Genomic DNA, 25,815 nt, shown 5'->3' with positions numbered 1-25,815 from the left:
TAGAAATATTAGATTGGCAGCAGACCTATCCACAGAGACCTGGCAAGCCAGAGAGGACTGGCAAGACATATTCAGGGTGCTAGATGAGAAAAATATGCAGCTAAGAATACTTTATCCAGCTAGGATGTTATTCAAAATAGAAGGAGTGATAAAAGCTGCCAGGACAAAAAGAAACTAAAAGAATTTGTGATCACTAAACCAGCCCTGCAAGAAATAAAAAAAGGCATCCTATAAGTGAAAAGAGAGCCCAAAAATAACAGACCGGAAAGGAACAGAGACATCCTACAGAAACAGTGACTTTACAGGTAATATAATGGCACTAAATTCATATCTTTCAGTAGTTACTCTGAATGTAAATGAGCCAATCAAAATGCCCCAATCAAAAGACACAGGGTATCAGATTGGATAAAAAAGCAAGACTCATCCATATGCTGTCTGCAAGAGACTCATTTTAGATCCAAAGACACCTCCAGATTGAAAGTGAGGGGGTGGAGAACCATTTATCATGCTAACGGACTTCAAAAGAAAGCTGGGTGGCAATCCTTCTATAAGAGAGATTAGATCTTAAACCAAAGACTGTAATAAAAGATGAGGAAGGATACTATATCATAATTAAAGAGTCTATACAACAAAAATATCTAACAATTGTAAATATTTATGCCCCTAACATGGGAGCAGCCAATTATATACACCAATTAATAACAAAATTAAAGAAACACAATGATAATAATACAATAATAGTAGGGGACGTTAACACCCCACTCACTGCAATGGACAGATAATCTAACCAGAAGATCAATAAGGAAATAAGGGCTTTGAATGACACACTGGACCAGATGGACTTCACAGATATATTCAGAGCATTCCATCCTAAAGTAACAAAATACACATTCTTCTCTAGTGCCCATGGAACATTCTCCAGAATAGATCACATACTGAGTCACAAATCAGGTCTCAACCAGTACCAAAAGACTGGGATTATTCCCTGCATATTTTCAGACCAAAATGCTTTGAAACTTGAACTCAATCACAAGAGCAAAGTTGGAAAGAACTCAAATACATGGAGACTAAAGAGCATCCTACTAAAGAATAGAATGGGTCAACCAGGTAATTAAAGAAGAATTTAAAAAATTCATGGAAACTAATGAAAATGAAAACAAAACCATTCAAAACCTTTGGGATGCAGCAAAGTTGGTCCTAAGAAGGAAAAACATAGCAATACAAGCCTTTCTCAAAAAATGAGAAAAGTCTCAAACACAAGCTAAACATACACCTAAAGGAGCTGGAGAAAGAACAGCAAATAAAGCCTAAACCCATCATGAGATGAGAAATCATAAAGATTAGAACAGAAATCAATGAAATAGAAACCAAAAGAACAATAGAACAGATCAAACGAAACTAGGAGCTGATTCTTTGAGAGAATTAATAAGATTGATAAACCCCTGGCCAGACTTATCAAAAAGAAAAGAGAAAGGACCCAAATTAATAAAATCATGAATGAAAGAGGAGAGATCATAACCAACACCAAAGAAATACAAACAATTTTAAGAATATATTATGAGCAACTATATGCCAACAAACCAGGCAATCTGGAAGAAATGGATGCTTTCCTAGAGACATATAAACCACCAAAACTGAAACAGGAGGACATAGAAAATCTGAACAGACCCATAACCAGAAAGGAAATTGAAGCAGTAATCAAAAATCTCCCAAGAAACAAGAGCCCAGGGCCAGATGGCTTCCCAGGCAATTCTACCAAACATTTAAAGAAGAAATCATACCTATTCTTCTGAAGCTGTTTCAAAAAATAGAAATAGAAGGAAAACTTTCAGACTCTTTCTATGAGGCCAGCATTACCTTGATCCCAAAACCAGACAAAGACCCCCCCAAAAAGGATAATTACAGACCAATATCCCTAATGAACATGGATGAAAAAATGCTCACCTTACAGCATTCATAAAAATAGACTCAAAATGGATGAAAGACCTAAATGTGAGACAGGAATCCATCAAAATCCTAGAGGAGAACACAGGCAGCAACCTCTTCGACCTGGGCTGCAGCAACTTCTGGCTAGACACGTCTCCAAAGGCAAGGGATACTAAAGCAAAAAGGAACTATTGGGACTTCATCAAAATAAAAAGCATTTGCACAGCAAAGGAAACAGTTGACAAAACCAAAAGACAACCAACAGAATGGGAGAAGATATTTGCAAATGACGTATCAGATTAAGGGCTAGTATCTAAGATCTATAAAGAACTTATCAAACTCAACACCAAAAGAACAAATAATCCAATCAAGAAATGGGCAGAAGACATGAACAGACATTTCTCCAAAGAAGACATACAAAGGGCCAACAGACACATGAAAAATGCTCCACATCCCTTGGCATCACAGAAATACAAATCAAAACCACAATGAAATACCACCTCATACTAGTCAGAATGGCTAAAATTAACAAGACAGTAAACAAATGTTGGTGAGGATGCAGAGAAAGGAGAATGCTCCTACACTGTTGGTGGAAATGCAAACTGGTGCAGCCACTCTGGAAAACAGTATGGAGGTTCCTCAAGATGTTAAAAATAGAGCTACCCTACAACCCAGCAATTGCACTACTAGGTATTTACCTCAAAGACACAAATGTAGTGATCCGAAGGGGCACCAGCACCCCAATGTTTATAGCAGCAATGTCCACAATAGCTGAACTATGGAAAGAGCCCAGATGTCCATCGACAGATGAATGGATAAAGAAGATGTGGCGTGGGGGCGCCTGGGTGGCTCAGTCGGTTAAGCGTCTGCCTCCGGCTCAGGTCATGGTCCCAGGGTCCTGGGATCGAGCCCCACATTGGGCTCCCTGCTCAGTGGGGAGCCTGTTTCTCCCTCTCCCTCTGCCTGCCTGTCTGCCTGCTTGTGATGTCTCTCTCTCTCTCTCTGTCAAATAAATAAAATCTTTAAAAAAAAAAAGATGTGGTGTGTATGTATGTGTATATATATTCATCAAAAAAATGAAATCCTGCCATTTTATTTTTTTTTTAAGATTTTATTTATTTCACAGAGAAAGAGATAGCAAGAGAGGGAACACAAGCAGGGGGGAGGAGAAGGAGAAGCAGGCCTCCTGCCATTCAGGGAGCCTGATGCAGGGCCCGATCCCAGGACCCCGGGATCATGACCTGAGCCAAAGGCAGATGCTGAACAACTGAGCCACCCAGGCACCCCAAATCCTGCCATTTTCAATGATGTGGATGGAATTAGGGGGTATTATGCTAGGTGAAATAAGTCAATCAGAAAAAGACAATTATCATTATGATCTCACCAATATGTGGAATTTAAGAAACAAGAGAGGATCATAGGGGAAAAGAGTAAAAAGTAAAACAAGAAGAAACCAGAGAGGGAGACAAACCATAAGAGACTCTTAATCATAGGAAATAAACTGAGGGTTGCTGGAGAGGAGGGTGGAGGGATGGGGTAACTGGGTGATATATATTAAGGAGGGCATGTGATGTAATATCACTGGGTATTATATAAGACTGATGAATCACAGGCATGTACCTCTGAAACCAGTAATACATTATATGTTAATTGAATTTAAATAAAAAATGTTAAAAGAGATAAAAAGCTTTTGCACAGCAAAGGAAACAATCAACAAAACTAAAAGAGAACCTACTGAATGGGACAAGATATTTGCAAATGACATCTGACAAAGGGTTAGTATCCAATAGATAGAAAGAACTTATAAAATTCAACACCCAAAAAATGAATCATCCAATTAAAAAACGGGCAGAAGACCTGATAGATATTTTTCCAAAGAAGATATCCAGATGGCCAACAGACACATGAAAAGATGCTCATCATCACTGATCATCAAGGAAATGCGAATCAAATCTACAATGAGATATCACCTCATATTTGTCAGAATGGTTAACATCAACAACACAAGAAACAAGTGTTGGTGAGGATGCGGGGAAAGGGGAACCCTTTTGCACTGGGTGGGAATGCAAACTGGTGCAGCCACTCTGGAAAACAGTATGCAGGTTCCTCAAAAAATAAAAATAGAGGGGTGCCTGGGTGGCTCAGTCGTTAAGTGTCTGCCTTCGGCTCAGGTCATGATCCCAGGGTCCTGGGATCGAGCCCCGCGTCGGGCTCCCTGCTTGGTGGGGAGCCTGCTTCTCCCTCTGCCACTCCCCCTGCTTGTGTTCCCTCTCTCGCTGTGTCTCTCTCTGTCAAATAAATAAATAAAATCTTTAAAAAAAATAAAAAATAAAAAAATAAAAATAGAACTACCCTATGACCCAGCAATTGCACTACTAGGTATTTACCTCAAAGATACAGATGTAGTGAAAAGAAGGGGCACCAGCACCCCAATGTTTATAGCAGCAATGTCCACAATAGCCAAACTATGGAAAGAGCCCAGATGTTCATCGACAGATGAATGGATAAAGAAGATGTGGAGTGTGGGGGATGGTGAACTAGGTGATGGGGATGAAGGAATGCACTTGTGATGAGCACTGGGGGATGTATGGAAGTGTTGAATCACTATATTGTACACCTGAGACTAATATAACACTGTATGTTAACTGACCGAATTTAATTAAAGACTTAAAGTAACTAAATAAATAAGAACTGAAAAAAAAGTTTGTATCTTGATAATCTGTAATTTATTTTATTTTGTTCAAGGTACATTGTCTTCAAATGTCTTACAAATTTTTTGTACTAAAAAAAATGTCAGTCCAGGAGATTTTTGCTAGCTTGTTAGTTTGAGCTGAGATAAGTAGGTCTGTCCACTATTACATATAAATAATAGATATTACTATTATTATTTTAAAGATTTTATTTCAGAGAGAGAGAGAGGGATTGAGAGAACAAGTGGGAGGAGGGGCAGAGGGAGAAGCAGACTCCCCGTGGAGCAGGGAGCCCAACATGGGACTCGATCCCAGGACCCTGGGATCATGACCTGAGCTGAAGGCAGACGCTTAACCGAATGAACCACCCAGGCACCTGATAATAATATTATTAAATGTTTATAATAAATAAGTGAAAATCTATGAAGAAGAAAAAAAATCTCAAGTGCTTAAAAAATAGACATCAAAACCAGAGTGATAAGCTACAGATGATAATCCAGTTGACCATGAGAATTTCAGGCCCAAATATATGCCAAAGGACTGCTTACTGGAGTTTTAACTCACATATTTTATAAGGAGATGTGGTATCTAAATAATACTGCAATAAACATAGGGGTGCATGTATCTTTTCAAATTAGTGTTTTCATTTTATTTGGGTAGATATTCAATAGTGGAATTACTGGATCATATGGTATTTTAATTTAAAAATTTTTTGAGGAAACTCCATACTGTTTTTCACAGTGGCTGTAGCAATTTACATTCCCACCAATAGTTTATGTGGGTTCCTTTTTCTCCACATCCTCACCAACACCTGTTATTTCTCATCTTTTTTATTTAGCCCTTCTAACAGGTGTAAGATGATATCTTATTTGGGTTTTGATTTGCATTTTCCTGATGCTTAGTGATGTTGAGCATCTTTTCATGTGTCTGTTGGCTTTCTGGAGGTCTATTCTTTGAAAAAAATATCTACTCAGGTCCTCTGCCCATTTTTTAATTGCATTGTTTATATTTTTTGTGTTGAGTTGTATAAGTTCTTTATATATTTTGGATATTAACCCCTTATTGCATATATCATTGCAAATATCTTCTCACATTCAGTAGGCTGTCTTTTTGTTTTGTTTATGGTTTTCTTCCCTGAACAAAAGCTTTTTAGTTTCCACTGTGGAAAACAGTATGGAGATTCCTTAAAAAATTAAAAATGGAATTCCCATATGATCCAGTAATTCCATTACTGGGTATTTACCCAAAGAATATGAAAATACGAAATCAAAAAGATGTAGGCATCCCTTTTTTACTGCAGCATTACTTACAATAGCCAAATTATGGAAGCAGCCTAAGTGTCCATCAATACATGAAGGGATAAAGAAGATGTGATACACACACAATGGAATATTACTCTGCATAAAAAGGAATGAAATTATTCCATTTGCAATGACATGGATGGAGCTAGAGAGTATAATGCTAAGTGAAATGAGTCAGTCAGAGAAAAAGAAATACCATATGATTTCACTCATATGTGGAATTTAAGAAATAAAACAAACAAGCAAAGGAAAAAAGAGAGAGAGGCAAACCAAGACAAAGACTCTTAACTATGAACACCCTGATGGTTACCAGAGGGGAGGTAGGTGGGAGGATAGGTGAACTAGGGGATGGGGATTAAGAAGGGCACTTGTCCTGATGAGCACCGGGGGTTGTACAGAAGTGCTGAATCACTACATCGTACATCTGAAGCTAATATAACACTGTATGTTAACTATACTGGAATTAAAATTAAAAAATAATAAAAACATAAAATAAAAAAAACAGCATTGAGACACCACTTTTCACCCACCAGAGTGGCAGGAGTTTTAAAAACTGTCAATGTCTAGGGGCACCTGTGTGGCTCAGTCAGTTAAGTGTCTGCCTTGGGCTCAGGTCATGATCCCAGGGTCCTGGGATCGAGCCCCACATTGGGCTCTCTGCTCCGCGGGGAGCCTGCTTCTCCCTCTTCCTCTACAGCTCCCCCTGCTTGTGCTTTCTCATTCTCTCCCTGTCAAATAAATAAATGAATAATCTTTTTAAAAAACTGTCAATGTCTAGATATTAATAATGTGGGAAATTATATTTTCATATATGAGTAGTAGGAGTATGAATTATAACTTTATCTGGGAACAAAAGTGCAGCTATCTATTAAAAATAGAAATACATATACTGTGACTCAGAAATTCCAGTTTGAGGTCAGTGAACCTGAAGATAGGTCAACAGAAAATATCCACTTTGCAGATGAGATGGAGAAAGAAAAAAAATATGATGAAAATATTAAGGCATGTGGGACAATACCAAAATGTCATTCATGTAATTAGAGACCCAGGAAAGGAGATAGAGAACAGGGTAGAAAATTTTTTTGAAGAAATAATGACCACAATCTTTCCAAATTTGTAAAAATATAAATTTACAGATCCAGGAAGATCAGTGAACCTCAAGTGGGAGAAATATGAAGAAAATTACAGTCAGACAACAATAACATACAGGGTAAGAATAATTGAATGGAATCTAAGTTTAGCTATTATGAAGGCCAGAAGATAGTAAAACAATATTTTCAAATTGATAAAAGGAATAAAAAGCCCTCTCAACCTAGAATTCTATATCCAGCAAAATTAGCCTTCAAAAGTGAAGACAAAGACATTTTCAAATAAAATAAAACTAAGAGAATCTATCTCTAGCATACTTGCACTACAAGGAATGATAAAGGAAGTTCTTTAGATTGAAGAGAAATGATATGAATGGAAGTGATGCCAGATGGAAATCTGGATCTTTAGGTGGGCATAAAAAGCATTGGTAATAGTAAATAACTGGTAAATATGAAGGAATATTTTTCCTCATAATTTTATAAGACTACATATGACTATTTATTTATTTAAAAATTTTTTTTTAATCAGGGGCGCCTGGGTGGCTCAGTTGTTAAGCATCTGCCTTCAGCTCAGGTCATGATCCCGGGGTCCTGGGATCAAGCCCTGCATCGGGATCCCTGCTCGGCGGGAAGCCTGCTTCTTCCTCTCCCACTCCCCCTGCTTATGTTCCCTCTCTCGCTGTGTCTCTCTGTGTCAAATAAATAAATAAAATCTTTAAAAAAACACAAAAAAACACAAAAACCAAACTCATAAAGGTATAGCCCAATACAAGCAGGGGGAGTGGGAGAAGGAGAAGCAGGCTTCCTGCCGAGCAGGGAGCCCGATGCGGGGCTTGATCCCAGGACCCCAGAATCATGACCTGAGCCGAAGGCAGACGCTTAACTGGCTGAGCCACCCAGGTGTCCCTACATATGACTATTAAAAGCAAAAATTATAGCATTTTCTTGTGTGTACTGTAAAGCATAGAGATGTAATACATATGGAAATTGAGGTAACACTTACCTTTTGGCAATCTCCCTGAGTGCAAAGGACTGACATCAGTGATTCCATGAGGGTAGATGTTATAAGGCCGGCTTGCTTGATTCTTAAATATAATCTGAAAGTATAAATAAAATACAAGATCAAGTCCTAAAACAACTAGGATCAACAGGAAAAGTGTGGCCTATCTCCAGAAAACAAAAGCTGTCTTATATCCATGTTATAGGGGTTTGAGCCTAGATAAAGCTCAAAATATTTGTTCTTTCCATAAAATTGCTCAGACAGCTACTTAGGTTTTTTTTTTTTTTACTAAAGGCCCCTTTCCATTTCTTTAAAGTTATTTCAATCGTTTCAGGAAGTATTCCTTGCACCTTGTCACACTAATTGAAATTTGAATGTCTGCTGAGGGCACTGCTTTCCCTCAGTCTTATTCCACCATTTGGGTACTAAATTCCCCAAGAGTGAAGAGGAAAACAGTGACTCAGGTGATAAAATCTTCACTGAATGAGCAGGCATGACTAGGAGGACAGTTAATTACAGAACTAAGGAAGGGTGGCAGTCAGTGTTATCTGATTGCATGAGCTTTAAATGGGAGGAAGAATGGAAGAGCAGTAACATGGAAGCAGCAATTAAGAACATTTGAACACATCAACCCAGTCTCTAGATCTGAGGTTGGGTATGACATGAGGATAAAAAACCAACTTCTGAAAAAACTGAGGGTTTTAGAGGCGGGGGGAGGGGCTAGCCCGGTGATGGGTATTAAGGAGGGCACGTTCTGCATGGAGCATTGGGTGTTATAGGCAAACAGTGAATCATGGAACACTACATCAAAAACTAATGATGTACCGTATGGTGACTAATGTAACATAAAAAAACCCAAAACTTCCACCTGCATTATTGTCTTAAAACCCACTCATTTGGTAAAACCCAATAAAGAGCTGATTCTTTGCCCGCACTTAAAGCAGCAGAATGGTGTAGATGAAAAATCACACAGCTCTGCAATCAGCCTTTTAAAATTCATGATCACAAATCTCAAATGAGCACTCAAGTTACCTAGCTATCTATTTGGTTCTCCTAGAAATTCACCTTCCCACTTACTTAGTTGATTAATATTTGGTTTCAGATTTTCATTCTCGGGCGCTTATGTTTTCACTGAGAAAGGAATTTCCTTGGCCTCCCATCATCAAATCTACCCACCTATATGCATGTGAAAATCAACTCCTATCTAATGCCAACATCTCTTTTGTACTAGTACGCAATAAGGTTGCAGCATCTTCCATTTTAAAAACTTCCTTTTGGAACAGAATAGAGAGCCCAGAAACAGACTCACATAAATATAGTCAACTGATTTTTGACAAAGAAGCAGAAGACAATAAAATGGTGCAAAGATAGTCTTACCAACAAATGGTGCTAGAACCACCAGACATCCACATGCAAAAAAAAAAAGGAGAGAGAGAGAGAGAGAAGGGATCTAGACATAGACCTTACACCTTTTACAAAAATTAACCCCAAAAGAATTACATACCTACATAATTTTTTTTAGAACCCTTCTGTATGTGAGCTATGTCTCTACTTCCTCATTTATTTGCTTATTTAATCATTTATTTATATCAGTAATGATTCATGGATGTTTATTTTATACTTTGGGGTATAATCCAAGACTACTTTATTTTATTGCTCAAATTCTTCCACCTTGGCCATTAGAAGCTCTGAACACTCCTGTGTTCCTTTGACATTGTCCTATTCTTTTACTGGGTACTTTCTTACTATATTAAGAATTATACCGATGCCTCCAATTCGAATCCAGAATCCCAAGATTTATTCTAGCCTTATTTTATTATTACCCTCTCCAACAAGAAATCTGGCTCCCACCAAGTGTCATACATTTACTTAATCTTCAAATAATAAGTTTTGTTTATTTCTTTCCAATCTGAAAACTTTTTCTCCTAAGAACACTGGCTACAGTTTCTAGTAAAATATCACATAGAGATGTGTTTTATCCTGATCTTTTTTTTTTTTTAAAGATTTTATTTATTTGAAGAGAGAGACACAGCGAGAGAGGGAACACAAGCAGGGGGAGTGGCAGAGGGAGAAGCAGGCCTCCCGCCAACGGGAGCCCGATGTGGGGCTCGATCCCAGGACCCTGGGATCATGACCTGAGCTGAAGGCAGACGCTTAACGACTGAGCCACCCAGGCGCCCCATCCTGATCTTTAACAGAAGGATTTCTGAGTTTCACTACCAAGTGTGATGGTGACTATAGGTTTTCTGCAGATCTTTATTAGGATAAGGATGTCCCTTGCAATCCCAATTTCCTATGATTTTTTTTATTATGTATTAATTATTTTCTACATATAAGATCATGTCATCTGCAGATAAAGACTGTATTATTTCTTCCTTCCAATCCAAATGTCTCTAATTCTTGTTTTTGTTTTTTGGTTGTTGTTCGTTTTTTTTTTGGCTTACTGCACTGGTTTCCAATACAATATTAAATAGAAGTGACAAGAGTAGACCCTTAATTTTTTCCCCAGTCTTAGGGGGAAAACAATCTTTCACCATATAATAAATTTTCTTAGATGTTCTTCATCAAATTAAGGAACTTGCCTTCTGTTGCTAGTTCATTGAGACTTTTTTTCATCACAAATGGGTAGCGGATTTTGTCAAACTGTTTTTCTCCACCTATTATATGATCATGTGCTTTTTGTTCTTTATTTGATTAATATGGTGTATTGCCTTAATATTCATATATTGAACCAACCTTGTGTTATCCTGGGATAAATCCCACTTGATCATGGCATATGCTCTTTTTTAAATTGTTGCTAGATTTGGTATACTAATGTGTTGTGGAAGATTTTTGTATCTATATTCATGAGGGATATTGGACTATAGTTTTCTTTAAAATTTTGACACTTGTTCTATGGCATAATGGTCTATCCTGGAGAATGTTTCATGTGCACTTGAGAAGAATGTGTATTCTACTGGAAGTGGGTGGACTGTTCTATAGATGTCTGTTAGGCCTAGGTGGTTTATAGATAAAAGGAGATTAGCCATTTGTCAAAAACTGCTGAATCTGAGTGATGGGTTCAAAGAACTTTATTTTGCTATTCTACCTCTAGGTATGTTTGAAATTTTTCATATAAAAAGTCAAAAATAATCCTCAAATTCTTAGATTAATAGAAAAGTTTAATAGGATTCAAGGAGATGTTCGAACATAACTTATATAAATCAAAAAATGAGGTAGATCTATATATCTTGATATGAAATGATATTGAAGATACGTTAAGTTAAAAAAATCAAGGTACAGAACAATTTACATAGTGCTCCTGTTTTTGTTTAAAATATAAACATAAACATATATATTTATATACTATTTCTGGAAGAGGATATTAAAACTGACAGTAATGACTGCCTATCAGACTATGGGATTAGAAGTCTGGGAGGGAGAAAAATTTGCCTTTCACTGTATACATTTTTTGACTTTTGAATTATTTTTACTGGAAAATTCAAAAATAGGTAAATAAAATTTATGAAGAAAAATTATACAAGGATAGCTAATTAAAATGTTGAAAAAGTACAGTCAGGGAAGACTTGCTCTACAAATATCAAAACACAGGACAAGGTTGCAGTCATCAAAACAGAGTGGTAACAGATCAATTAAAGAAAACAGATATTAGCAATTTGGTATATAATAAAGGAGGCATTTTTAATTTAGTGAAAAAAGGATCAGTTGGCCCAGTTAGCTCTCATTTGGGAAAATCCTTATTTGACACTATACATTATAACCAAAAGTAACTTCCAGAGCAATTAAAATCCTTATTATAAAAATAAAACTATAAAAGTATAAAGAATAAAATGTAATAGATTATTTTTATAATCTGGAGGTGATGAAGACATTCCAAGGCAGAAATCATAAATCAAAAATATCCAGAAAAATATAAATAAAAAGATTGATAAAAGATCTTTACTGTAGGGGTACCTGGGTGGCTCAGTTGGCTGAGCATCTGCCTTCGGCTCAGGTCTTGATCCCAGGGTCCTGGGATCGAGCCCCACATCGGGCTCCCGTCGGCGGGAGGCCTGCTTCTCCCTCTGCCACTCCCCCTCATTGGGCTCCTTGCTCAGCGGGGAGCCTGCTTCTCCCTTTCCCCTTGCTTCTCCCCCCTGCTCATGCTCTCTCTCTGTCAAATAAATAAATAAAATCTTAAAAAAAAAAGATCTTGACTGTATAAAGACTAAAAATCTTTGTAGGACAAAAGTACAAGTGACAGATTGAAAAAATATTTGAAAAATAACAATGTGCCAATATCCACACTGCATAAAGCCTTTTACAAATATATAAGCAAGAGACAACCAACCTAATAGAAAACTGGACAAAATTTCAGGCAACTTGCTGAGGGTGTCATGTAAATAGTCAACAAACATGAAACAGCAATTTCACTACTAATTGCGGAAATGCAAATGAAGACAGTATATAAATACTTAGCTTATCAAATTGGAAAATTTTTCTGAAGGCTTATAATATATATTATTATATATATGGTGGGGAAAATATATATAAATGATGTGGGGAAAGCATACTCAGACACTCTTGGTGAGGGTCTAAATTGTGGCAGAATTGCTGAAGGACTTTGGCATTATCTAACAAAACTCCACATCAGGAAAGGTAGTCTTGTGTGCACAGTCTTTGGATCCCTACTTGGCTATGTAAGAATGGGTCTTAAGCCTGGTACACCACCTTACCAGGAGCTAAAGAGCCCACACAGCCTATGGCAGGCTTATCACCTTGCATGGGAGTATCTTTCCTTGTTTCAGTCTCAGTGGGTGGTCCTTTGTTCTGCTTAAGCATGTGCATCAGTGACCCCATGCATGCCCTCAGCTTTCAGTATTTCAGACTCCTTGGGGGAGGAGTTGGGATCCTTCTGTCTCAGCACAAGGGGGGTACACAGAGGCCAACTGCCCTGTGCTGGCTGCTGAGGGATATCTGCTAGCCATAGGGGACCCATGTATACTATTGGAGCTGACCTTGCTCTGTCTCTTCTCTATGTAAGTAGAAGCACTGTGTCATCCAGGGCTTGATTGCCTTGTGTTTTCCTGGGTGACTCTGCTACCAAGATGCTGTGGGCAGAAGTGTTTGGATTTCTATTCCCAGTGGTTGGCATGTAATATAGTTGGAGTCCTCCTCTGGCACTGGTAACAGGTTCATGGTGTTCTGCTCAACACTCCATATATAATGATCAGCATCCTTCAAAACATTTTGGAGCAGCTGAGTTGATATAAACAACCATCCATCTCTAAATTGATGGTGAAAAAATAAATCCCTATTTTTTTAAACCACGGCTTATTCAGTACCCTATTCTTTGCAGCATAAGCCTTCTTAATACCCTATATCAAGGGACAGCAAACATTTTCTGGAAAGGGCCAGACAGTAAATGCTCTAGACTTTGTGAGCCATATCTAGTCTCTGTCACATGTTTGTCGTATTATTATTATTATTCTTTTCTTTACAACACTTTAAAAAGGTAAAATCTGGGGCGCCTGGGCGACTCAGTGGGTTAAGAGTCTGCCTTTGGCTCAGATCGTGATCCCGGAGTCCTGGGATCCATGGGATCCATGTCAGGATTGAGCCCTGCGTTGGGCTTCCTGCTCAGTGGGGAGAATGCTTCTCCTTGCCCCTCTGTTCCTCCCCACCGCTCGTGCTCTCTCTCATTCGCTCACTCTCTCAAATAAATAAATAAAATCTTAAAAAAAAATTAAAAGGTAAAATCCTTCACAGGCTGAAAGGTCACAGGCTGTCCAAAAACACACTATGAGTCAAATTAGGCTCACGGGCCACAGTCTGATGATTCCTGTACTATATAATTAGTGGAAAAAAATTATATAAGGATATGTATCAAAGACCATGTAATAAGTGTTTCAAAGGGGTGACAGGTTTAATGGGTGGCATTAAATTTGTATTCTATATACTCATATTTTTAAAACAAATTTATAATCTATATTTATTTGTATAACATAATTTTTAGAAGATCATAACCATTGGAACACAAAACTGAATTATGAAGCTTTTAGAAACTCAAAATGCTCCAGACTTTGTCTTCATAATTACCCAACCTTATTCCTCTTCCTCAACTTACCAACAGTGTGTCTCCAACTTCTCCATAAAGTAAAGGTCCCAGGATTCCTGATTCATACTGAATAGCTTCACGAGTCTTAAATGTTTCATCTGTGTATGCCATAAATCGGACTTTTTTGTACCTCCTACCAATCCGCTGAGGACCATTGTTCAAATACAGATTTTTATAACTTCTGCATGAGACACAAATAGATGAGATGTTGGGATGGAGAATTCTAGGTAGAGGACAGGTGGCTAAAATCCAGCTCTAAAACAGCTGAAATGATTTAATCGATGAAAAGGCGTGAGAAAAATACAAGTAAATACAATAAACATGGCTTGAAGATTTGTTGTTTTGAATAATTGGCAATAACCTTTTAAAAATGAGGAAGAGTTCATATCTAGAGTTAAAAGGTGCTTGCTTACCTATCATTGGGGGTGGGGCCTGAGGGAGCATAGTCCCAGTCCTCCTCTTCAGCAGCAATATAGTGGACCCAAGTTTTAGGATGCTTCTTGGCAACTGAGCGGATTTGGATAAAGGGAGAGGAGTTGTCATCATCAAAGCTAACCACGTCCATGTCAGAGTCATAAAGATCACCATAATCTTCCTCTTCTTCATTATTTTTCATCCGTAGTTGGGGTTCCTCTGGGCAGCTATCTACTTTGACATAAGCTTCCATACCACCTGAGGTCAGACAAACCAAACAATGTCAGATTCCTATAAGACTTGCCTTAACTTCTACAACTTCTTTGTCTCTCATTAGGCCTTCAAGACCCTCTCTTAAGAGAGGCAAGTCTTATACCCTTATCTTGTCACTCTCCTACAGGGATTACCTCCCCCGTAGCTGGTACTTGCTGGTTTCTTCCTATGATCTTTGCACTCACCATTTCCTTTCTGCCTGACTCTCCTCCAGTATATGTTTTATCTTTCTTTCAAGACTCACTCATTTGCTCTTATAATATGTATGAATATTTTCCTTCTGGAATTGGCTCTGAACATATCACTCTCCAATTCTCTAATTATAAACAAGTAGACTTGAGAAACTGTATATTTTCAACATTTGGATGCCTAGGTCAAACCAACTCCCCATTCTGCCAGTTACCAGTACTCCATTGAATTATGATACAAACCATTGATTTAATAAGTTTACTAGGAAAAATGTCAGTGTAGATATAAATTTTAAGACATTTCAAGTTCATAAAAACATGAAAAGGTACAACTTAGAGTTAAGGAAATATATGCTATATATTTTAAGAGCATGTCTGCCTGTGACTAGTTATAAGCCCTACAGCAAGTCTATTCAACAATTTCAATCTCATCTTTAGCTTTATAATATGTGGATAGTAATAATTCCCACCCAATCTATGCTATAGGGCTGTTTTGAAAATCAATACTAAGAAGGCTGACCTATTTACTAGAGGATGGGGAATATGGTAGATTTCAGGAGCAGCAAACAAGTAGTCTGGGGTTCATGCGGCTTTAAACATAATTCCTTCTAGATCTAAAAATGAAAGGATTTGTCTGCGGTCCAACAAGACAAAGCATTTTTCTGAAAAAATGACAATTAAAATCAGTGGGAAAAAGTCAAAATAATAAAACAAAACATAAAGTAAATTCCTCAAACTAGATAACAACCAACTTGCATACAAGTAAATGACCTATTCCTCTGTGCCTATAGGATCAACTTCCTTTGTCCCCTAACATCTTGTCAAAAGTCCCATAAAATTATGTAACAGATGAGGAAAAGAGGTCCTTATTCTTCATCACTACAGAGCACTACAAACAAGGTCACTCACAGAACATGAGAAAATGGTGGATGCATGGCAAGATCAAATCTCTTCTCCAAGGCAAGCAAGTAATCTGAAGAGAGGGGTAATACAATAGTGCTAGAACAAACAAGTGCTGTTAGACACGAAAGATTAGGCCTCCTCAATGTTTTTCTCCAATAACCCTCATGGGCCACAACAGAGGAGAAGACAAAGAGGAATGTTAGATTGATCCAACATTAAGAGTTAGCAGAGTTGGGCGCCTGGGTGGCTCAGTTGGTTAAGCGACTGCTTTCGGCTCGGGTCATGATCCTGGAGTCCTGGGATCAAGTCCTGCATCGGACTCTCTGTTCGGCAGGGAGCCTGCTTCTCCCTCTGACCCTCCCCCCTCTCATGTGCTCTCTCTCTCTCATTCTCTCTGTCTCAAATAAATAAATAAAATCTTAAAAAAAAAAAAAAAAGAGTTAGCAGAGTTGGGGCGCCTGGGTGGCTCAGTCGTTAAGCGTCTGCCTTCGGCTCAGGTCATGGTCCCAGGGTCCTGGGATGGAGCCCCGCATCGGGCTCTCTGTTCAGTGGGGAGCCTGCTTCTCCCTCTCCCACTACCCCCTGCTTGTGTTCCCTCTCTCACTGTCTCTCTCTGTCAAATAAATAAATAGAGTCTTTAAAAAAAAAAAAAGAGTTAGCAGAGTAAATATACAAGAAGGAAAATGGGGGTGGGATGATCATGTTATATGAATTTTCAGTCTGTGGCTACAAATGAGGTCACATTAATGATAATTTGAAACCGTATTACTGTCCCAACTTGCTTAGACAGGACCTTTAACCCTTTGCAAAGTCCTCATTAAGAAGTCTTTGAAAACCTCACGTGGTGTTTCACATATGCTCACCAACTTCCACTCCCACATTGCTTCTCCCAGTGTCTGCTATCCCCGACAGGCTCTGTATTTCCCATGTCTCTCATCTCCTTCCAGGTATTGATGGAGTGCCTCTATGTACACCAGTAGTCTGGTGTTTCATAGTGAGTACTGCAATATCCTCTGGGCATCACTACTGCTAGCCCGCAGCCCTTATGGTTACAACCTAGACAATGCTGGGCTTTTTTTATTTCCTTAAATTTCTCAAAAACATCTCTTCAGGGGTGCCTGGGTGGCTCAGTTGGTTAAGCATCTGCCTTCAGCTCAGGTCATGGTCTCAGGGTCCTGGGATCGAGCCCCACATCGGGCTCTCTGCTCAGCAGGGAGCCTGCTTCTCCCTCTCCCACTCCCCCCGCTTGTGTTCCCTCTCTCGCTGTGTCTCTCTCTGTCAAATAAGCAAATAAAATCTTAAAAAAAAAACCCCATCTCTTTAGGTATGATCTACAATCCCTCTCTGCATAGCACTGAAGCCTAGTTAATTGGATCTGGCCAGGAAACCAATGATACACTGTCCTCCCCACTTTCATCACCTCATTCGTCCCTAAAATGTCTCCCCTCCGCTATTATAGTCATTTAAACTAAAAATTCACCAGTACTACTAACACTCAAGCCCTCTTACATCCAAGGTAAAATCTTATAATGGACAGTGGACAGTAAAAGAAGAGCTGAATATTTATAATACTCGTTTTTAAGATCAACAGATATTACCATGTTGGTGGGAAGGGATATGACAAAACAGTAGAAACTGGCCAAGGTCCATCAGGAATGTCTGAGCAGTAAGGAAAGTTATTGGTGAGATCTCCAAGGAGGCCTGGCGATGGTTCCTCACAAGAAATGTGTGACCTTCTAGAAAAATTGAGTGCACTTCAGGGGTGGTGCCCATTCCAATCACATGCCAATAGATTGATCTCTTGTGACATCCAGTCAGACCTGTAACATGGGAAAATAAGACAGTTATGGTCAAGAAGTAGAGAATTTGAAATGGAAAACACTTTCTAGAATAGGATAGACAAACTGACCTTCAAATTTTATTACTAACTTGGAACCAAACTTTCCGAGGATGCTGGGGTACTGCCAAACCAATAGCTAGCTCTTGCCAAGGTCAGCAATGAGTGTCATACTGCTAAATCCAATGGACACTTTTCAATAATCTGCACCTGGTGACCACTCATTCCTTCTTGAGATTCTCTTCCTCCCTTGTCCTCTGTGCCAACACCTCTCTGGGGTTTGTTCCCCTGTTGTTTAGATAGCTCCCTCTTCTGCCTCCTTTCCTGACCCTTCATTAAATGGCGGATCACCTAGGACTCAGCCCTAGGCTTATTCTCTTGTTAATAAATATTTTATCTTTGAATAATATCAAAATTATGCAAGTGAGAGTTATTCTTCTCACCACTCTCACTTCCTAAATCCAGTCTGATATTAATTATGACAATACAATTAATAATACTAATATTTACTGAGCACTTGTTTTATATCAAGCACTGTCCAAACTATTTTACAAGTTTTAACTCATTCAACTCCAGTAATCAGATGAATGTAGAAACTATTGTTATCAGGAGAGGATCCCGATGCCCAGTTCAAATTGGAACCCAAGCAGCTGTATGTTTAGATCTTACACTGTTAACTACTAGGGCACAGCTGTCTCATATTTTGCCTCCTGAAGCTTTCAAATATACATATTTTTTCACCATCATTACTACCCCCACATCTTAATTCAAGCTAGCTACCATTATCTCTTGTCTGTCTCAAATCCAAACTCTCTAGTAAGGCCTAGAAAGCCCTGAATGGTATTGCCAATTTAATTCTCATGCCTTTGTATGGGACCTGTTTTTCCCAGGGGAAGCTTTAACATCTTCTCTTTGTTCTCTGAAATTCCACAATCATAATTTTGTGTGGGGATCTTTTTTTATTTATCCTGCTGGGAAATTTGAGTATGAAAACTCAAATATTTTCATCCTTAACACTTTCTTCTATCATTTCTTTGATTTTTAAAATCTGTTTTAAAATGTATTCCAAATCTCTTTTTGTTTTACTTTCTGGGAGATTTTCTCTATTCTAACTACCTTCTATTGAATTTGTACTTTCACAGTCATATTCCTAACTTTTGTTAGCATACTCTTGGTTTGTTTCTTTTCATAGAATCATATTATTACTTTATTGATGCAGTATCTTCTTGAATCTTTATGAAAATACTAAGTAGACCTTTTGACAAGTTTTCTTCTAAGTATTATCTCTTTTTCTTCTGGGATTATTATTTTTTTGTTTATCTTTGCATATCCCTTTCATGTTTCAGGTTTCCCTTAAATATTTGTTCATCCTTGGCTGTTCACCTATATTTAAGCAAAAGGAAAGAGAAATCTGTGAGCTCTGTGTTCATGGGCGGGGCTTCATTTTTAGGTTACTGGAAGAAGAATCAGCCACTTCAGTTTAAGCCCCCACCAGAGGCCAGAATTAGTGGGCTTTCCTCTGGGGATACAGAGCTGTCTGAGGAGAACCAGAGAAGAGAGCTCTGGTGGTGAATGCAGAAGACCCTGAGGATTCTTCTTTTTTTTTTTTTTTTAAAGATTTTTATTTATTTATTTATTTGAGAGAGTGCATGAGCATGCACAGAGGAAGGGGCAGGCGGGGAGGGAAAGGTTCTCAAGCAGACTCCCCGTTGAGGGTGGCACACAAAGCAGGGCTCCATCTCCTGACTCTGAGATCATGACCTGAGCTGAAACCAAGAGTCAGACGCCTAAGCGGCTGCGCCACCCAGACGCCCTGACCCTGAGGATTCTTGAGCAGGTGTGTACATACCTGGCAGAGACCTGTTTATATAGCCATTGACTGTGTGCATTTCATGCTGGGCCTGAGCAGATGCAGGATCCAAAGCCTGTGTCAAAGACTCGTTTGTTTCTGAGTGCCAACTTTTCCCTGATGAGAGAGGAGGCAAATATAGGGCCAGCTAAGTGTCTGTCTCATGAATCACTCTCCCTCTCTCCTTCCCTCCCTCCCATGGGTCAAAGAGTGCTCACACCTTAAGCACTTTTGTCAGTACAGTAGGCATGGATGACTTGCCCTCAAAGTCAGTAAGAGAAAAGGCAGAAGACAATTACCAAAAGGCAGACATTTCTTGCTCAAATTGATTATCTCTCCCTATATTTGTCCATGACAGTAGATGGGAAGGGATGATGGCAAATGGTAACTAGAAGGGAGAATATCGGTTAGTCTGTGCCATGAGGACTTCATTCTATTCATTGACTCATTTAAAAGGGAGCAGATGAAAATCATCTTAGAAAAGGGCTCAGTCCCTGTCCTCATCCTAATTGCTTCATTCAGATTGTAGTAATGAAAACTCAAGAACCTGAAAGCTTTCCACCCACCTCCCTGAAATTAAGTTCCTTTATCTGTTCATCTACTGATTCGTTCATTCATCCAAACATTTACCAAGCACTACTGAGTGCTAGGCACTGAGGACAGAGAAGACACAGTCTCTGCCTTCAAGGTGCTTACAATTTAGCTTGAATAGAGAAATTGACAATTATAACAGAGTGGAGAGTAATGTAACAGATTAGAACAGGCTAATACAGATGCAGAGAGGAGAAGGGACTTCACTTGACTTGAAGGGAAAGGGATATAAAATCAAAGAAGCAGGCAATGATGATTTAATGTGATAAGGAGGAAACTCCAGGTGCTGTGGAAATGTATAAATGTAAAATGCAGACTGGAAGGAGAAGGAAAAACTTAACTTGGTGTGAAGGTGCAGACAGGCTTTCTAGGCAGAGGTAACAGCATAAACAAGGATCTGGATGCAAGAAAGAGCATGGTATGTTTCAGTGTGATACAAACTGTACAGTGGGGACACGAAAAGACAGGGAGACTAGTCAGGAGAAGGATGATGAGGTCCTCAATTCAGAAGAGGCAGTGTGGGAGGATAAGATGGGAGAAGATGATCATGCTGTTGCTTATATTAGGAGGAGGAGGTGGCAGAAGCTCTGCACCACATAATGTTCTAATTTACTTAATTTACTTAATTTAAATCACTTACTTAATCCCCACAACTATCCTATGAAGAAAGTATTATTATTTCAATTTTCAATTTGAGGAAACTGAGACACAAAGAGTTTTAAGTAACTTACCACACAGAAGCACAGAGCAGAATGCTGGTTGCCAGGAGCAGAGGGGTGGGGGAAATGGGGAATTATTGTCTAAAGAGTACAAACTTTCAGTACTTTTTTAGATTTATTTATTTTTTTAGAGAGGGGGAGGGGAAGAGAGAGAGGAGGAGAGAAAGAATCCTCAAGCAGACTTCGTGCTGAGCACAGAGTCTGACACAGAGGCTCAATCTCATAATCCTGAGATCATGACCTGAGACGAAGCCAAGAGTTGGACACTCAACTGCACCACTCAGGTGCTCCCAAACTTTCAGTTTTAAGATGAGTAAGTTCCAGGGATCTACTATACAGGTGTGATAACTACAGTTAATAATACTGTATTGAACATTGAAAATATGCTAAAGGAGTAGGTTATAGGTGCACTCATCACACACAAAAAATGGTAACTATGTGAGGAGACATATATTGATTAGCTTGACTATAGTAATCATTTTATTATCTTTCATATATCAAATCATCATATTGTACCCCTTAAATATTCATTTTTTTAAAAAATTTGTCTTAAAAAGACACATGAAAAGATGCTCAACCAAATTACTAATCATCAGGGAAATACAAATCAAAACTGCAATGAGATACCACCTCACATTACTCAAAAATGGCTAGTATCAAAAAGACAAGAGATAACAGGTGTTGGCAAGGATGAGGAGAAAAAGGAAGCCTTGTGCAGACACTTAACGACTGAGCCACCCAGGCGCCCCTCTATTTTTATTTTTTGAGGAACCTGCATACTGTTTTCCAGAGTGGCTGCACCAGTTTGCATTCCCACCCAGTGCAAAAGTATGGAGGGTCCTCAAAACATGAAAAATAGAACTACTCTATGATCCAGTAATTCCACTTCTGGGTATTTACCCCCAAAATACAAAACCACTAATTCGATGGGATATATGTATCCCTATGTTTACTGCAGCATTATTTACAATAGCCAAGATATGGAAGCAGCCAAAGTGTCCATCCATAGATGAATGGATAAAGAACAGGTGGTATGTGTGTGTATATATACATAAAAGAATGAGATCTTCCCATTTGCAGCAACATAAATGGACCTAGAGAGTATTTCACTTATGCTAAGTGAAATAAGTCAGAGAAAGAGAAATACTGTATGGCTTCACTTTTACGTAGAATCTAAAAAACAAAACAGACAAAGCAGAAACAGACCCACAAACACAGAGAACAAACTGGTGGTTGACGAGGGGTGGTGGGGGTTGGGAGATGGGCAAGTAGGTGAAGGGGTTAATGAAGTACAAACTTCCAGTTATAAAACAAGTAAATCACAGGGATGAAAGTACAGCCTAGGGAATATGGTCAATACTACTGCAATTCAATACTACTGCAATACACTTATCATGGTGAGCATTTCATAATATATATAATCGGATCATTATTCTCTACACCTGAAACTAACAGATGTCAACTATACTTCAACCAAAAATCTTTTTAAAATTTAAATTAAAAAAAAAAGAAAATTGTGGAAAGGGGGGGGAGGGGGGGGGGGGGGGGGGGAGGGGTTAGCCCGGTGTTGGGTATTAAAGAGGGCACGTTCTGCATGGAGCACTGGGTGTTATACACAAACAATGAATCATGGAACACTACATTAAAAACTAATGATGTAATGTATGGTGATTAACATAACATAATAATAATGAAAAAAGATAAAAGGAAGTATTTAAAAATTAGAGCTAAAAGTCTTTGTTAATGGATTTAATGAGGGGGATGAACCCAGCCTGTTACCCAGCTCCTCTATCTTCTTACCTGATAGCTCCCAATGGAACTCAGGCTCTATTTTTTCTGGAAATTCAGTTCCATCCCCACTTCCTTCATTCCTGAACAGTTTATGATCTTTCTATAATCACTTCCTCTGGACAATAGCAGCCCTCATTCTCAAATACCAGATTAAATTAATATATTCTATTTTTTTAGAAGCCCCAAATTCAGATTACAGCTCACTAACCTTCATCAAATACAGCAAAAAGTAGTACAAATTCATGCAAGGTCTGTGTTCTTTCTTTGGCCAGACTCCCTGAAAAAGAAGTGAGAACATTTATCTTCTATTGAGAATCCTGTCATAGGAAATCAACACTAGGAGGAGACATCACTTCATCTACTGCTTTGTCTCTTGGTCTCCTGTTAACTTTACCATAGTATTGCTTCTTTGGTGTCAGGTGTCCTATACCAGGTCTTCTAATACTATTTGGGGTAAATGACTTTTTTCATTTCAAATTTGTTGCAGACCAGTATTTATGTAAAATACAAGAAAAATGAATTACTCAGAAAATGAAATTAAAGAAACATGCAAAATATAAGCCCATATAATCATATTTCATATACGTATATATACATGTATTCAGAACAAACTTAAAAGAGGAAAATTGCAAAAACTGTAAATGCTGTTCATGGTAAGTGTGCATATAGGCAAATATAAATAATTTCTATTATGCTTTTAACTTTTTTTACTTTTGCAAAGTATTATGACCAAAATAACAATGATCGATATTAAACCCCTACAATCACACTTTAAGTGAATACCATGTATACCAATATTTCAAGTTGTTCATGTTACAAATGAACTTGCTTCATGCTTTAATTATTGAATTTGTTGGTTGTCTTTCTTATCATTGTATTTCTTCATTGGGAAATTTTCTTTGCAGGCTTACTTTAAGCAGGAAGATTTTTGTTTATGACATTCTCCTTTTTTCTTGTACCCTTGACACTTGAAAGTAAATCTTCGATTGGACGAAGAAAGTAACTCACCTATACAAATTTAAAATATAGGTAAAGCTATCTGAAAACATTTGAATTCTTTTTATTTTATTTTTAAAATTACCAAGTAGTGAAACTGACTTTTACTTTTGGTGTATAAGTCATGGGCCTTAACACAGGTATAGATTCATGAAGCCACTAACCATCAGGACACAGAACAGTTCCAACATCCCAAAAAACTCCCTCTTTCTATCCCTTTATAGACACATATATAGTCATAGTGAGAGAGACAGTCACACATATGGTCATACACTTGGCAACCACTGATCTGTTCCCCATTGCAATATATTTGTATTTTTGAGATTGTCATATAAATGGAACCATACAATATAGAACCTTTTGAGATTGGCTTCTTTACTCAGTATAATGCCTTTGAGATTCATCCATTTTGTTGCATCTATCAGTACTTCATTTTGTTATATTGATGAGGAGTATTTCATGGTATGGATGTACTACAGTTTGTTTAACCATTCACTTGTTGAAGGGCATTTAGGTTGTTTCCAGTTCTTGGCTATTACAAATAAAGCTGCTGTGAACATTAATGTACGTACAGATTTTTATGTGAATATTAAGTTTTCATTTGTCTGGGGTAAATACTCAGGAATGGAAATTAAATATATATTTACCTTTATAAGAAATTGCCTATAATTGTGACACCAATTCCAGTGTACATGGGTTTTTCCCTACCACCAAGCAATTCTGTGACATCAGCTGGGTGTCCTATATTTTAACTTAATTCTGAAACTATTTCCCTGGAGATGGTGTAGATTCCCACAGGTTAAGGGCTCAGTTCTACCAGACTTCCCTGTGCTTCTGACCAACCTCTACAGATCAGAGGTTCCAAAAACTCCCTTCTTGGGTTCCATTAATTTGCTAGAGCAGCTCACAGAACTCAGAGAAACATGTTACTTAGTAGATCACCAGTTCATTCAAAAAAGATATAACTAAGCAACAGCCAGATGGAAGAGATGTGTAGGGCAAGTTACGGGGAAGATGCAGAGCTCCCATGCCCTCTCCAGGTATGCCACTCTCCTCAAATATCATTGTGTTCACCATCCTGGAAGCTCTTTGAACCCCGTCCTTTTGTTCGTTTTTTTTTTTTTTTTACGGAAGCTTCATTACATAGGCATAATTGATTAAATCATTAGCCACTGGCAACTGACCTCAATACTCAGTCCCTCTCTCTCCTCCTGGTGGAGTGGGGGTTTAGAGTGGGTGAGACTGAAAATTCCAGCCCTCTAATCACTTGCTTGACCCTACTGGCAATCAGCCCCCATCCTTAGGTATATGGTCCAAAAATCACCTCATTAACAAAACAAAAGACATCTTTATTGCTCTCATTATAGAAAAATCTCAAGGGTTTTAGAAGCTCTATCAGGAAGGAGATGAAAACCAAATATATATTTTATTTAAATCACAATATTAAACTGCCAAACTGTTTTCCAGAGTGGCTATACTGAATCCCCAGCAATGATGTATGAGACTTCCTGTCGGTCTGCATTCTTGACAGTATTCTTAACAATTTTTAAATTATTACATTACGTATTCTAATAGATATGTAGCAGTATTTCATTGTGGTTTTAATATGCATTTCCATAATGGCCAATGATATTGGACATCTTTTCATGTATTTATTTGGCACTTGTATATCTTCTTTGGTGAATTATCTACTCAAATATTTTGCCCATTAAAAAATGGATTTTTTTCCTTATTGTTGCAATTTGAGAGCATGTTTTATAAAATAAAATGTTTTATATATAATACATACATATATAATACACATGTATAATACATATATAAAACATATAAAAATATCTTGGTTATTGTGAATATATTTTTTATATATATCACATCAATCCTTTGCCAGATACGTGATTGGCAAATATTTCCTCCCACTCTGTAGCTTGTCTCTTCATTCTCTTTTTTTTTTTTTTAAGATTTTTTTTATTTATTTGACAGAGAGAGACATAGCGAGAGAGGGAACACAAGCAGGGGGAGTGGGAGAGGGAGAAGCAGGCTTCCCGCGGAGCAGGGAGCCCGATGTGGGGCTCGATCCCAGGCCCCTGGGATCATGACCTGAGCCGAAGGCAGACGCTTAACGACTGAGCCACCCAGGCGCCCCAAAAAAACA

At 38.2% G+C, this 25,815-nt stretch overlaps 1 protein-coding gene across 3 annotated transcripts in view; it reads right to left on the bottom strand.

Moving 5' to 3' along the window:
* F8 (coagulation factor VIII) overlaps nucleotides 1-25,815 on the bottom strand; it is a 136,860-nt gene that overhangs the window by 78,819 nt on the left and 32,226 nt on the right. For all 3 annotated transcript variants that reach the window (XM_035010634.1, XM_035010641.1, XM_035010651.1), the window contains exons 5-10: nucleotides 22,876-22,944; nucleotides 19,567-19,683; nucleotides 17,479-17,700; nucleotides 14,516-14,774; nucleotides 14,112-14,283; nucleotides 8,009-8,102 (exon numbers count right to left, since the gene is read on the bottom strand). In XM_035010634.1, the coding sequence (XP_034866525.1) occupies nucleotides 8,009-8,102; nucleotides 14,112-14,283; nucleotides 14,516-14,774; nucleotides 17,479-17,700; nucleotides 19,567-19,683; nucleotides 22,876-22,944 (933 nt within the window). The remainder of the gene's footprint in view (nucleotides 1-8,008; nucleotides 8,103-14,111; nucleotides 14,284-14,515; nucleotides 14,775-17,478; nucleotides 17,701-19,566; nucleotides 19,684-22,875; nucleotides 22,945-25,815) is intronic.

The sequence above is a fragment of the Mirounga leonina genome, unplaced genomic scaffold (genome assembly GCF_011800145.1).
Source record: "Mirounga leonina isolate KUSES-001 unplaced genomic scaffold, KU_Mleo_1.0 Mir_101799, whole genome shotgun sequence".
Taxonomy (NCBI): Eukaryota; Metazoa; Chordata; class Mammalia; order Carnivora; family Phocidae; genus Mirounga; species Mirounga leonina.
The sequence above is the reverse complement of the archived record's forward strand: the minus strand, read 5'-3'. Positions and strand labels throughout refer to the sequence as shown.